The following is a 13,967-nucleotide window of genomic DNA, read 5'->3' on the forward strand; positions in this document are numbered from 1 at the left end:
TTGTACATCTGTAAAAGTTTTTGAGTGTTTTTGGTGACAAGCCAAATTTCTTCAGCCTCCTGAGGTTGAAGAGGCGCTGCTGAACCTTCTTCACCACGCTATCTGTGTGGTTGGACCATTTCAGTTTGTGTACGCCAAGGAACTTAAAACTTTCTACCCTCTCCACTATTGTGAGACCCCGACTGAGTTAAAACAACGTGCCCAGGGCCGGCACTGAGGCTACTGTCTCAGCGTACTGTCTCAATCTGGGTCCAACAGGAGTTTTTCCAGAGTTGTTGTATCTGGTCACATGATCAAGAGAAAGCTGTGGTCAGTTAGAGGGAGAGATGCTGTGGCTATACGTGTTTGTTTGGTCTTTATCCCCGTGCCTTTACACGGCACGCCGTAATTTGGGCTGAATTTTAAAAAACTATTACCCAATCCTACGCCTGTCTCCCGAATCTCTTCATACCAGCGTGACAATAAACTAAATTGTGTTTGGTTCATAGAACTGGGGTTACACCAGTAACCTCTGATAGCTGCTAGATGTGGTTGTAATGAACACCTGTTTATGTTGTCTTCCTACAAATGTTTCTCTATCTTTTAAACCGTTTAAGCTACGAAATATTATGACCACATCACTGAAATATAAGATTCTGTTTCCCTCTACAATGGCCACAAGCCGCGCAGGACTCATTTGTAAAGAATGGACATCACCAGGCACTAAATCAGACTGGCTTCAATGATGATGTTATTTTCTACACAAGATCATAAAAAACGAATGCCTGATTATCTTCTGAACTTCCCAATACTTTTCTGATGCATTTCAGTCACTTCTAACCATACTTCGTTCAGAATTAAATACTGTCAGAATGATTTGTAATACACTGAAATAGCTCCAATGAAAAAGTAAACATTGCCTGTTGATTACATAACTTATTTTACATGGTGTGGTCGCAGACGTTTTCTTATTTCAAAAAGGGGTAGCGGGCCAAATTAAGAACCCCTGGAGTAGAGATACTGGACACACACACCTACTGTACAATTAAGTGGGATGGGTGAAGGTTGGAGTTCCACTCACTCTCTAGTCCTTTTGACTAAGTGGACTTGCATCCCCTCAGGTAATTCACATGTAGGCCTAATAAGCACCTTGCACTCCTTTATTTACTGTACCTTACCACCTGACTATCCACGACTGAGCATGTCTGAGGTAGGCCTATCAAGTACCATCTGCAGGATACCTGGACTGCACCAAAATGTAGGCAAATAAATGTGCCCATTTGGGGACGTGATAGTATTTTTGATTGGCTTAACACACCACAACTAATAAGCTGTGGAGCTTCTCAAAGTAATGTTTTCTTCACCTCAAACAGCAAGCCAACAAAGTCTGTTTTTTACATCCATTTGGGAATGACAATGGTTCCTCAATGGATCTGGAAAATCTTCCCAACTCCCTTTCGATAACCACTCAGTGTGAAAGTGAAAAATGTCTTGCTCTGATCCAGCAGAAACACCATAAAATAGGCCTACCTGATTACTTCTCATCCATTGTGCAAATAGCCTACATCTGTGTTTGCTGAGCTCGCTGGTGCCGAAACTCTGAGGGCCCATAATGTTATACAATATTGCAAGTTTTTCGAGCTCAAGCTTCCGGCTGGTCCCAAGTTATATTTTCCACCTGCAGGCTGTAATGTTTTTATTTGTTGGCTTTATGTAGGCTATTTTTTACATATGTCAATAGAAGTTACTTTTTAAGTTTGTATCATTTTCATTTAGATTTGGATATAATTTTGATTAACCACATGACAATCATTTTGAAATATGAAGACTGGTAAGATAAATTGTCATTCCACATAAGAAAGGTTGCCGACTCCACCTGTAGCCTATTAATGGCAACTTCAGGAGAATCTGCAAAAGCCAACAGGAGTAGGAGGCGGATAGGAGGGTCAGTTTTTCTTATTCTGGTTATCTTGATCGCTGACTGCATCTTGAGTCATTTGTGTCACGGCTGTCGTCTGGAGACCGTGAAGCTAATGAATAATCGTGCTGACACAAACACTACACATAGATAATCACCCACAAAGTACCCACAGAATATGGCTGCCTAAATATGGATCCCAATTAGAGACAACGATAGACAGCTGCCTCTAATTGAGAACCAATCTAGGCAACCATAGACATACAATTTACCTAGAAAGGACACAGCCCCATAAACATACAAAACGCCTAGACAAGACAAAACACACACATCACCCATGTCACACCCTGACCTAACCAAAATAACAAGGAAAACAAAGAATACTAAGGTCAGGGTGTGACACTTATTTCATCAAACAGTGGTTTCAAAGCATCAGACAAGCTCAATTAATATAGTTGGTTTTATGAAAACACATAGGGTGTGTCTATATATGAAACAATACACTATTCAAATGTAGACCAATCGGTTGACCAATCTTTTTTTTAGTCGGGGACAGCCATAAACTAATTGCTAGTGACTTTTGAGAAATTGATACAGACAAATCAACCTACAAATTGGCACATTTATAGGCTAAGGGGGGTCTTGCAGAGGGACACTTACTCTGGTACAGTCCAATCTGTCTTTGGTCCATGGCCATTCATACTGACCTGAATACCAGTGTGACAGTTAATGTCGATATATTCAATTAAACAACCAATTTGTACTCTTTCTCTGCTACTGTATGATGTACTCCCTAGTATTTTTCTCACTTCCTCTGTCAGATTGTTACTGCTGATGATCTACATATTGCATGGTTTGAAACTTAACGTAATATTTTTAACATATAATACTATACTGTAATAATAACCACCAACATACACAGTAAAATATTTTTTTTAAGGTCAAACTGAAATTAATCTCCACAATTACCAAAAACAAAATATCATCATGGCTGCCTCTCTCCTGCATTTGAATCCACATGCAATACACCTTCTAGACTTAAGCTGCAATCATTTCATCAGAGATAATGAAATGATAACTCAGATTGATTCACACTATGACAGAACATCAGTCTATGAACTCTATGAGCTTGAAGAGGCACTATCTTTCCTGTTGGTTTGTGGCCTCTCTCTCTCCTCCTGCTCGGTCTGTCTGTCTGTCTGTCTGTCTGTCTGTCTGTCTGTCTGTCTGTCTGTCTGTCTGTCTGTCTGTCTGTCTGTCTGTCTGTCTGTCTGTTTGTCTGTTTGTCTGTTTGTCTGTTTGTCTGTTTGTCTGTGAGTATCATCATGGCTACCTCTCTCCTGCATTAAGTTAAGGCTGCAATATGTAACTTTTTTTGATGACCCAACCAAATTCATATAGAAATTTGAGTGATAGATCTGTCATTCTCATTGAAAGCAAGTCTAAGAAGCGGTAATTCTGTTCTGTGCGCTATTTCTATACTTCCCGTTCTTACGTTTAGTCTTTGCGTCTTTTACTTTCGGTTTTGTGCACCAGCTTCAAACAGCAGAAAATACAACATTTCTGGTTATTGAAAATATATTTCACAGCGGTTTAGATGGTACAATGATTGTACAATGATTATTGTTTTGTTACATAGACTGAAATTAGGTGAACTGTTGAAAGTTTAGCTATCATAAAATGATGGAGCGATTTCTGCGTATTGCACCTTATTTAATACATGCAATATACACTTTGGACGTTGGATGACCTCTGGATGTTACCCTTTCAGCAAAGAGCATATACAGTATGATCATTCAGATTGTTTCACACTATGACAGATCATCAGTCTATGGGCTTGGAGAAGGAATTCTCACTTTGAAATTTGACGTTTGAGAAACATGAATGTCTAATTTTGACGTGAGAATGTGAGAGCTTGTTGATCTTAGCATTTGGTTTGTGCCCGCTCTCTCTCTCTCTCTCTCTCCCTCTATGTCTGTTCATGGCTGTCACTCTGCTGCCATGATCATGATAGCACCAAACAAAGTCTCAACACATATAACTCACCTTCATGACCCATAATCACTGTGATGAAGTTGAAAAGCACTCAAACATCTAAGCTGAAAGCACTCAAATTTGCAAGCTAGTTTGCCAGGGGCGGTGTGCAGCAGTTGCCAAGGACCTTAAGTAAAAAGTCAGTTGCACTCCTTTGACAAAAACTCTTATGTCCTATTTTTTTCTCTTCTTGACTGGTGGCACATCCATTGCTAACTTGCTGACCCTATGATGGAGACAAGGACAGGTAATGTGCAATTCATTCTATAGCTAGCCAGTATTCTTGCCCTCAAAACATTCACCATAAGTTTTTCACACAACCAGAACTATCCAGAATTAGCTAGTTAAATAAAACCTGACACAGCTAAAAATGATACAACTGTAAATGTAACCCTAACTAGCTACTAGCCAGGAGAAAGCGTATAGTTGCTCACATTAGTTCTAACACGTCAATGTACATTCACATGCATATACTTTTTACTTAAACATACTTTGCTGTTGCCAAAAACAACTTTACCCAGAGTAATGAGTCAGTAATGATGGTGATGCTGCACACTGCTATTTCTCTCACTCCCCCACTGCTTCTAACAACACGGAGTGAGAACGAAGCAGTCAATAGCGTTCTGGTGAAGTTGCTTTTTAATGGGGGGGGGGGGGGGGGCTGATTGTAACATTGGGGGGAACATGTGCCATGGGGACATGTCCCCCCCAGCTCCTTCAACCTTGCTGTAAAATGAAAGTGGGTCATAACAGAATGAGAACACCCCGAATGTGATATGTTGCTGTACACACAGTGACGCTGTTTTGCACCTTAAACTCACTGCAAATAAACCTTATGTGCTGAACATTTTTTCCACGTTCAGTAATCTGACACCGCTGCTGGCCCGAAAAGTCTCAGCAGAAGGATGGACTCGCAACTTTCCTTTGCAGTAATAGTCCGGCGAGAACAGACGAGAGGGACCGAACCAGAGGCGAAAACCGTGCGCGAAAAAAAAAACCCGTGGTGGCACCGGGTGCCTGAAGTTTCTGAATTAGGTGTCCGTTTGAAATGATATCAAAGCAAGAAGTTTCACGTTGCACAGGTGGATGGGTGACTACCGGTCTCGGCGGCGCTTTGTGAGGAGGAGATTATGAAGAATTTTAGCAACAGTCCCCTTCACAACAACCAGACTCCAAACCACGTTAGAGACCGGAAAAACAACAAATTCGGCTTTCTCTCAGCGGTTCCGTTGCGTTTTCCCCTGAGAGGTTATGGTTTCTGTATGGCTACTCTTTTTCTCTTCTGTTTTGGGTCTCTGTTTTACCAGTTGAATGGAGGACCCCCCGAAATTCTGCTGGACATCCGACAGTATCTCGGTAAGAATTTACGCAGTTTCCATTTGTTTCAAATCACTCTTCTGGTGGTGCTGAGGTTATTGAGTGTTTTGCAACGTTACCAACGTGTACAAGTATACCAATAAAAGTCGTTTCGGCTCTTTAGCAGGCTACACCACTCTTTTAGGACGTGTTACAGCAAGTTTACTGTTGCATACATACTGTTACCACTCCTCACCTCTGGCTATGCATAATCTTTTAATTAAAAAATATATATATTAGCCCGATTCGAGGCCAATGGGTCCACTTAGATTAATGACCCAGAGACAGGGGAAATGTAAATGTGTTTGTTGTCGTCCATTTTCTATTTTAAATCTGTGAGATAGAGTTTCTTAGTTTAAAGCCGATTGCATTATGCCTGAGCGACAATGTCACATTGATTCCAATTGGTGAATGAAGAAACACCTCATTTGTGTGCGCACACAAAGTATTGTAATTTGTAGCTAATGACAATGATTCTTTGGTTGAGCAGTTGAGGGACATGTTATGGTAACCTAACCCAGTAAAGATGAATAAATACTGTGTTACCTTGGTGTTTCTGTAAACGATCTGATGCGCACTCTGGCATGTCACATAGCAGTTCCTAAGTGACGCTTTGGCGAGTGACAAAACGGAGACAGGAAGAACCAGATGAAGCGCTGTAATTCACATGCAACTTCTCGAAACCCGTCAATCAGTCACTCTTGATCTGCTTCGGATTTATCATTAGTATTCAACCATCGTTCATTTCTTTCCAATGAAATTCGGCGTCAAAAGACCACGGTGAAACATTTTGAAATCCTGTATGTAGGCTACCCATAGTCCGTGTGTGTTGGGCTCAGTGTTAGATGAATGTTCAGATTCTCATGGTCAAACTTGAGGCATATTAATTCTCTTTGCACACAAATTGTTTCTACATTTACATTTGAGTAATTTAGCAGATGCTTTTATCCAGCATATTTAGTGAATTCATTTTAAGATAGCTAGGTGAGACAACCACATATCTCAGTCATAGTGAGTACATTTATCCTCAATAATGTACCTATCAGCAAAGTAAGTGCTGGGGGGTTGCTGTGGGAATATTTAAGATACACTTGGTAGGGTTTCAGATGTTTTCAGAAGATGGACAGGGACACTGTGTGTGGCCCTACCTTCAGGGGGAAGCTGGTTCCACCATTGAGGTGCCAGGTCAGAGAAGGCCTTTGACCGGGATCTGCGGGAGCTGCCTTCTCGTAGTGGTGGGAGGGCAAGAGACCATAGGTAATAGAACAGAGTACTTGGGTTGGTAGGTCATTTTTTTTTTAGCACAGCCTGAAGGTAGGGGGGGGGGTTCCTCTTGCTGTTTTGTAGGCAAGTGCCATGGTTTTGTAGTGGATGCGAGTTTTGACTGGAAGCCAGTGGAGTGTGCGTAGGAGCAGGGTGACATGGGTGAACTTGGGAAGACGGAACACAAGGCGGGCTGCAGCGTTCTGGATAAATTGCAGGGGTTTAATAGCACAAGCTGGGAGCCCAGCCGACAACGAGTTGCAGTAGTCCAGACGGGAGATGACAAGAGCCTGGATTAGGACCTGCTCCGCTTCCTGTGTTAGGTAGGGTCGTACTCTACGGATGTTGTAGAGCATGAACCTGCAGGATCGAGTCACTGCTTTGATGTTTGCAGAGAACAACAGGGTGTTGTCCAGGGTTAAGCCAAGGTTCTTTACACTCAGGGAGGGGGACACGTTGGAATTGTCAACCGTGATGGAGTGGGAAGGCCTTCCACGAGAGGAATAGCAGCTGCGTTTGTCGAGGTTGAGCCGTCATCCAAGCTGAGCGATCTGCCAGGGACGCAGAGATGCATGTTGCCACCTGACTTTCAGAAGGGGGAGGAGAAAATGTGTTGAGTGTCATCCGCATAGCAATAATAGGAGAGAACATGTGTGGCTATGACAGCACCGAGTCACTTGATGTATGAGAAGAGGAGAGGGCCTAGAACCAAGCCCTGGGGGACATCAGTAGTGAGAGTATGTGGTGCAGACACATATCCTTTCCACGTCACCTGGTACAACCACCCTGCCAGGTAGGATACAATCCAAGAGTGTGCAGAGCCTGAGACACCCAGCCCTGAGATGGTGGAGATCTGATGGTTCACGGTGTCAAAGGCAGCGGATAGATCTCTGAAATAAATAGTACCAGATAGGGGTTCTTTGGATTGTAACTGTAGCAGAACCCTTTTTGGTGCCATAGGCTACAGAACACTTTTTTGAAGATTAAACAAAGAACCATGCTGATAAGGTTCTAAATGGAACCTGTATGGTGCTATAAATAACCTTTCCCTAAGGTTCTATAAAGAACCATAATGTTTTTCTTCCATATAGCACAAAAAAAGGTTTAGCTATGGTTTCAACCCTTTTTGGGGCTATATATAACCATTTTTTATGATTCTTCATGGAACCTTTATAGAGAATGGTTCTATACAGGGTTTTCTATTCTGGTCAGCCATATTATATTGTTCAAATTCCATAGGTGTTATTGTGTTCATTGACAAATTGAATCAAGTGAGCTAACTCTGGAACAGCTTGGGGTCCCAGATGATAGAATTTAGAACCACTGACTGATTTAGTCAACTGTTCTCAATTGTCACAAGGCCATACGCAAGACTTTCACAAGACACAGTCACTGGCCATAGTCATACAGTATATAATGGCATAACACAACACATTAGATAAGCTGGAATGAAACTCTCACTCAAGGTTGCACAAAAAGAGCTGTGTGCAAACCACGCCATAAAATATTCTAATGAGCCACCTGTCCTAGATTTGAATTATCACTAAAAGAACAAAGAACCGTTTTGTGAACTGCAAATAACCATTGAAGAACTCATAGGGTTCTTTGAGTCCTTATGGTTCCACATAAAATACATCACCCTTCCAAATGAACCCTCATTTTTTGTGTGTGTGTACAACACCAGCCTCAAGTCCTGAGGGGACTTCATATCAGCAGGTCACACACAGCACAGTCGTGTGTGTATGGATTTGTTCTGTACTACACTTGTGTTCTGTTCTATTGGTTTGGATGAACTGATACACATCTGAATCAGAACCAGAGTCACTCACCACACAGGCACTAATCCCTCTGGGTCAGATTGATTTTCCTTCACACGCACAAACACACTGACTTCAACACACTCAAAAACAGATGGCCACACGAAAACAGTTATACAAGGACAGTCTTCCCTTGCATCCCGATAATCTCCAGACACACAAAAGTGTGGAAATGAAAGGTAACCTAGCTAGAAAGATGAATGAAGTCATGGTCCAGAGCATTTTCCTACTGAAGAAAGCCCAGGCACCTGTGTAGTCAGTCCTATCTCTGGGCCTGTCAAACACTGGGCTACTATAAGGGGCTTCCAGGGGTTGGGGGAACATTATGTAATCGTTACATAACTACACCGCTGATGCATTGGGGTAATGATTAATCACTTAATTGGGGAATCTGGGAATCTATCATTTGTTCTAGGCCATTTCCATGTAAAAGGACCCATGAGCACCAACATGTGAAGTTCATAAGATAATGTCAAAAATTAAGGCATATATCAGTATTTCAACCATTTTCCATCCAACAAATTTGGAATAAGCAAATGCTTTGATTTCTTGTCAAAACCGGTGAAAAGGAGGTCTTGGAAGACTTTTTCTTGTAGATGTTATTAGAAATACATCAAAACACAATCATGTTGAAGTAAAAGACCCCTACCAACTGATATCAACACATATAATTTAGGATAAATTTTTCTGCCTTCTGTAAGTTTAATACACATTTCCTTGTGCCTTGAAACCCACATATCTTTAAGATATTGTCAAAATGTTTTCTCTATTGAGGGAGGATAATGAAAGTAAAGGTAGATCTATCAATTTAGTTAGTGTTTTTACTGATATCAATTTTGTTCATAAATTATTTAAGTGATTAAATCACAAAATTCTGTTACCAAATCAGTAACAGAATTTCCAAAAACAATCGGTAACAACATTTCTCAACTTGAATTGGCTACAATGGAAATCATAGTAGTCACAAACCACAGTTGGGTCGAGTAGTGTACATCAAATAAAAGTAGAGTATAGTTCAGTACAGTACACAGTAGACCACACTTTAGTTCAGTACACTATAATGTGCTGTACTTTGATGTCCAAACTTGTGAAACATATACATCTATGAGTGGTTCAGATTTGGTCCGTTCCCGACCAGCCAAATGTGGTCTTGTTTGGTGGCTGAGCTCATTAAAATAATAACCAGTGTGTAGAAAAATACCCAAATCTGCAAAGGAGGATATTGCATATTTCTGCCTTTGTGTACCTATTTACATTCATATCCGTAATTATGTATTTCTGCGTATTACAGATCAGGGACCCATGATGAAATTCCGTTACCGCAATTCTGTCATTGGGTGTAAATCCAATTCACTTATTGTAAATCAATAACTAAAAGAAATGGAATTGCCATCTACATATATTACACTTTGGGGGGAGCAAGAGCAGAGACATGTGGAGAAAGGTGCTTCCACAAGTAGATTGTTCATGGAGCACTTTTGGCTGCTGCTGTAAGAGCTTCTTCTAGTGTTCTTTAAGGTCACTCAACACAAGGGATGGCAGCATCTCAAAGTCTCAGTTTGCCATTTTGTCTTGCTCTCTGTCCCTTTTTTTGTCTCCTTTCTTCTCCCTCATTTTCTTTCCTCTTCTCTCCTATTACTTATCTCTCTCACTCGCTCTCTCCTGCTCCTTCTCTCTCACCCCTCCCTCCTCCCCTCCCTCCCCCTGTGGGTTTGTGACAGACGTGATTAACTGAGCCAGGTGAGGGGAGGGAAAATAATAAAGCTGGAATAAATGGTAGAAATGGGAATTCTGTGGGAATAATGCATTATAGTGTGTGTTGTCCCTCAGTGTCATGGAGTGATTTGTCTTCCAGTGCAGACCAGCAGGCTTTAATGGGAGTCGGGCGATCCGGCTGATTTATTTACCTTCAGCTGCCCGTGTTACTTTTGGCTGCGCTGTGCCGAGGAGTGTGTGAGAATTCCTGGCGGGGTCCGAGTGTGTGTGTGTTTGGTATGTTTGTGTGTGTTTCTCTTTGAGTCATACCGAGGTAGGATTGTGTGTGTGTTTGAGAGTGAGCGAGTGTGTGTGTGTGTATGTATGTTTGTGTGGGGGTGCGTGACTCGCTCACTCACTTAGAGGTACTGTAGGAGGAACAGGCCCTGTTTTGTTTGGGCCAGTGGGGAGGTTGGTGTTTGAGGTTGTGACTCTATTTATTGCCGTGGTAACCTACCTCCACTCCTCTCCATTCTCTCTCATTAACACACACACAAACTGACCGGGCCCCAAAATCTCCCTCGAATTCAATTATTTCTGTGGAACGTGCCAAGCAGCCACCACAGATCTGCTATTCAAAGGTGTGTGCGTGCGTGTATGTCGTGGGTCATTTGGAGCAGAAAATGAGGTGCTATTTAGATTGAGATGTCATTTTTATGGAAGATAGTTTGGGCAATTTGCTGAAGTACTGTACAGTTCACTCAGTGGAAGAGAAATGTCAAACAATGTGGGTTCTGAAAGTGAAGCATCAGAGGAATCAGAAGCCTCGTATCTGGGCCAGTGTTTGAAAGTAAGAGCAAGTGTTTAAACATTAGGCTACTCTCCATCCACCACTCATATCACACAAGTGCATATTAACTGACCTTTAATCATAGTGTATCATACTGTCAAATCATAGTGTAAAAAAAGAAGTAACATGTAAACTTATAGTCAAATCAAATGTTATTTGTCACCTGCGCCAAATACAACAGGTGTAGGTAGACCTTACAATGAAATGCTTACTTACAAGCCCTTAACCAACAATGCAGTTTTACGGGGGAAAAATAAATAAAGTAACAAATAATTAAAGAGCAGCAGTAAAATAACAATAGCGAGGCTAAATAGTCTCACTATAGGTCAGACGGTGTTGGTGTGTGTGAGAATAGTGCGCGCGTGCATGTGCGTGTCTGAGTGTATTTCTGTGTGAGTGCGTCTGTTTGCGTGTGTGTTTTGTGTGCACTTGCCTAGGGCTTGTGCGTGCATAAGTGTCTGAATGTATTTCTCAGAGTGGCGTCTCATTGATATGTTAGGTAGGAATTGTGCACCAATATTGCATTTTAAAAGTCTGTTATAGTAAATGAATTCCCCTTTAATATAGACCACATGGAGAATTGAATAAATGAAAATTAATGAATCAAGATTTGATAAAGTGCCAAAATTCAGCATTTTGACATGTCCCTCTGTGCACCCTCTATCAAATCAAATGCATTTATAAAGCCCTTCTTACATCAGCTCATCAAAGGCTGTACAGAAACCCAGCCTAAAACCCCAAACAGCAAGCAATGCAGGTGTAGAAGCACGGTGGCTTGGAAAAACTCTCTAGGAAGAAACCTAGAGAGGAACCAGGCTATGAGGGGTGGCCAGTCCTCTTCTGCCTGTGCCGGGTGGAGATTATAACAGAACTTGGCCAAGATGTTCAAATGTTCATAGATGACCAGCAGGGTCAAATGATAATAATCAAAGTGGTTGTCGAGGGTGCAACAGGAGTAAATGTCAGGTGGCTTTTCATAGCCGATCATTCAGAATATCTCTATCCCTTCTGCTGTCTCTAGAGAGTTGAAAATAGCAGGTATGGGACAGCTAGCACGTCCGGTGAACAGGTCAGGGTTCCATGGCCGCAGGCAGAACAGTTGAAACTGGAGCAGCAGCATGGCCAAGGAACATTTTATTTATCCGTTATTTTACCAGGTAAGTTGACTGAGAACACGTTCTCATTTGCAGCAACGACCTGGGGAATAGTTACAGGGGACAGGAGGGGGATTAATGAGCCAATTGTAAACTGTAAACATAATACAAAACAAGAAACACTAACAGCACACAGACATGAAACAGAAACAATAACGCCTGGGGAAGGAACCAAAGGGAGAGACGGATATAGGGAAGGTAATCAGGGAGGTGATGGATTCCAGGTGAGTCTGATAAGCTTATTCCTCTCATTTTGTGCACACATTTGTTTACATCCCTGTTAGTGAACATTTCTCATTTGCCAAAACAGTCCATCCACCTGACAGGTATGTAATACCAAAATGCCGATTAAACAGCACAATTATTACACAGGTGCACCTTGTGCTGGGGACAATAAAAGGCCACTCTAAAATGTGCAGTTTTGTCACACAACACATGAACTGTAACTCAGTAAAATCGTTGAAATTGTTACATGTTGCATTTATATTTTTTTTCTGTGTAATATTGTGAAACTATTCTGCTAACAAATACAGTGCCTTTGGAAAGTATGCAGACCCCTTGACTTTGTCCACATTTTTATGTTACAGCTTTATTCTAAAATTGATTAAATAAAATCTCAGCAATCAACAATCTATACCCCATAATGAGAAAGTGAAAAGTTTTGCAAATATAAAAAATACAGAAATACCTTATTTACAATAGTATTCAGACCCTTTGCTGTTAGACTTGAAATTGAAGTCAGGTGTCTCTTGTTTCCATTGATCATCCTTGAGATGTTTCTACAACTTGTTTGGAGTCCACCTGTGGTAAATTAAATTGATCGGACATGACTTGGAAAGGCACACACCTGTCTATATAAGGTCCCGCAGTTGACAGTCAATGTCAGAGCAAAAAAAACAAGCCTTGAGTTCGAAGAAAGTTTCCGTAGAGCTCCGAGACAGGATAGTGTCGAGGCACAGATCTGGGGAAGGGTGCCGAAAAATATCTGAAGCTTTGAAGGACACCAAGAACACAGTGGCCTCCATCATTCTTAAATGGAAGAAGTTTGGAACCACGAAGACTCTTCCTAGAGCTGGCCGCCCGGCCAAACTGAGCAATCGAGGGAGAAAGGCCTTGGTGAGGAAGGTGACCAAGAACCCGATGGTCACTCTGACAGAGCTCTAGAGTTCCTATGTGGAGATGGGAGAACTTTCCAGAAGGACAGTCTGGTAGTCAGGCCTTTATGGTAGAGTGGCCAAACGGAAGCCTCTCTTCAGTAAATGGCACATGACAGCCTTTTTATTCATATGTTGATGATGTAAATAATATTTGCTGGTCTGTGGTAGGGAGCAAGCATACGCTAAACTGGACACATTTATGAAATGACTTATTCCAGTTACTAATAAACACGCACCCATTAAGACAATGACTGTAAAAACTGTTAAATCCCCTTGGATTGATGATGAATTGAAAAAATAGTATGTTTGAGAGGGATTAGGCAAAAGGAATGGCAAGGTGCGCTATTACATTTTTGTGATGAAAAATGTTCCCGTTTTAAACAAGATATTTTATCACAAAAAGATGCTTGACTATGCATATAATTGACAGCTTTGGATAGAAAACACTCTAACGTTTCCAAAACTGCAAATATATTGTCTGTGAATGCAACAGAACTGATGTTACAGGCGAAACCCAGATAAAAAACCAACCAGGAAGTGCCGCATTTTTTGAAACCGCCTCATGCCAATGATTCCTTATATGGCTGTGAATGAGCTACGAATGAGATTACATTTTCCACGTATTCCCCAAGCTGTCTACAGCATTGTGACGTATTTTTACGCATTTCAATTGAAGAATAGCCGTAAGGGACCATATATAGCAAGTGGTCACATGGTGTCTCCCACAGAAAATCTTGCGTAAAA

General features: G+C 41.5%; 1 protein-coding gene across 1 annotated transcript in view; it reads left to right on the plus strand.

The window, feature by feature from the left end:
- The first annotated feature begins 4,826 nt into the window (after window positions 1-4,826).
- The window catches only part of LOC123991030 (uronyl 2-sulfotransferase-like), a 171,785-nt gene continuing 162,644 nt past the window's right edge, over window positions 4,827-13,967 (plus strand). Inside the window, exon 1 of the mRNA XM_046292161.1 lies at window positions 4,827-5,287. Within this exon, the coding sequence (XP_046148117.1) occupies window positions 5,062-5,287 (226 nt within the window). The 5' untranslated portion in view covers window positions 4,827-5,061. The remainder of the gene's footprint in view (window positions 5,288-13,967) is intronic.

Source organism: Oncorhynchus gorbuscha, linkage group LG12 (assembly GCF_021184085.1).
Source record: "Oncorhynchus gorbuscha isolate QuinsamMale2020 ecotype Even-year linkage group LG12, OgorEven_v1.0, whole genome shotgun sequence".
Classification (NCBI taxonomy): domain Eukaryota; kingdom Metazoa; phylum Chordata; class Actinopteri; order Salmoniformes; family Salmonidae; genus Oncorhynchus; species Oncorhynchus gorbuscha.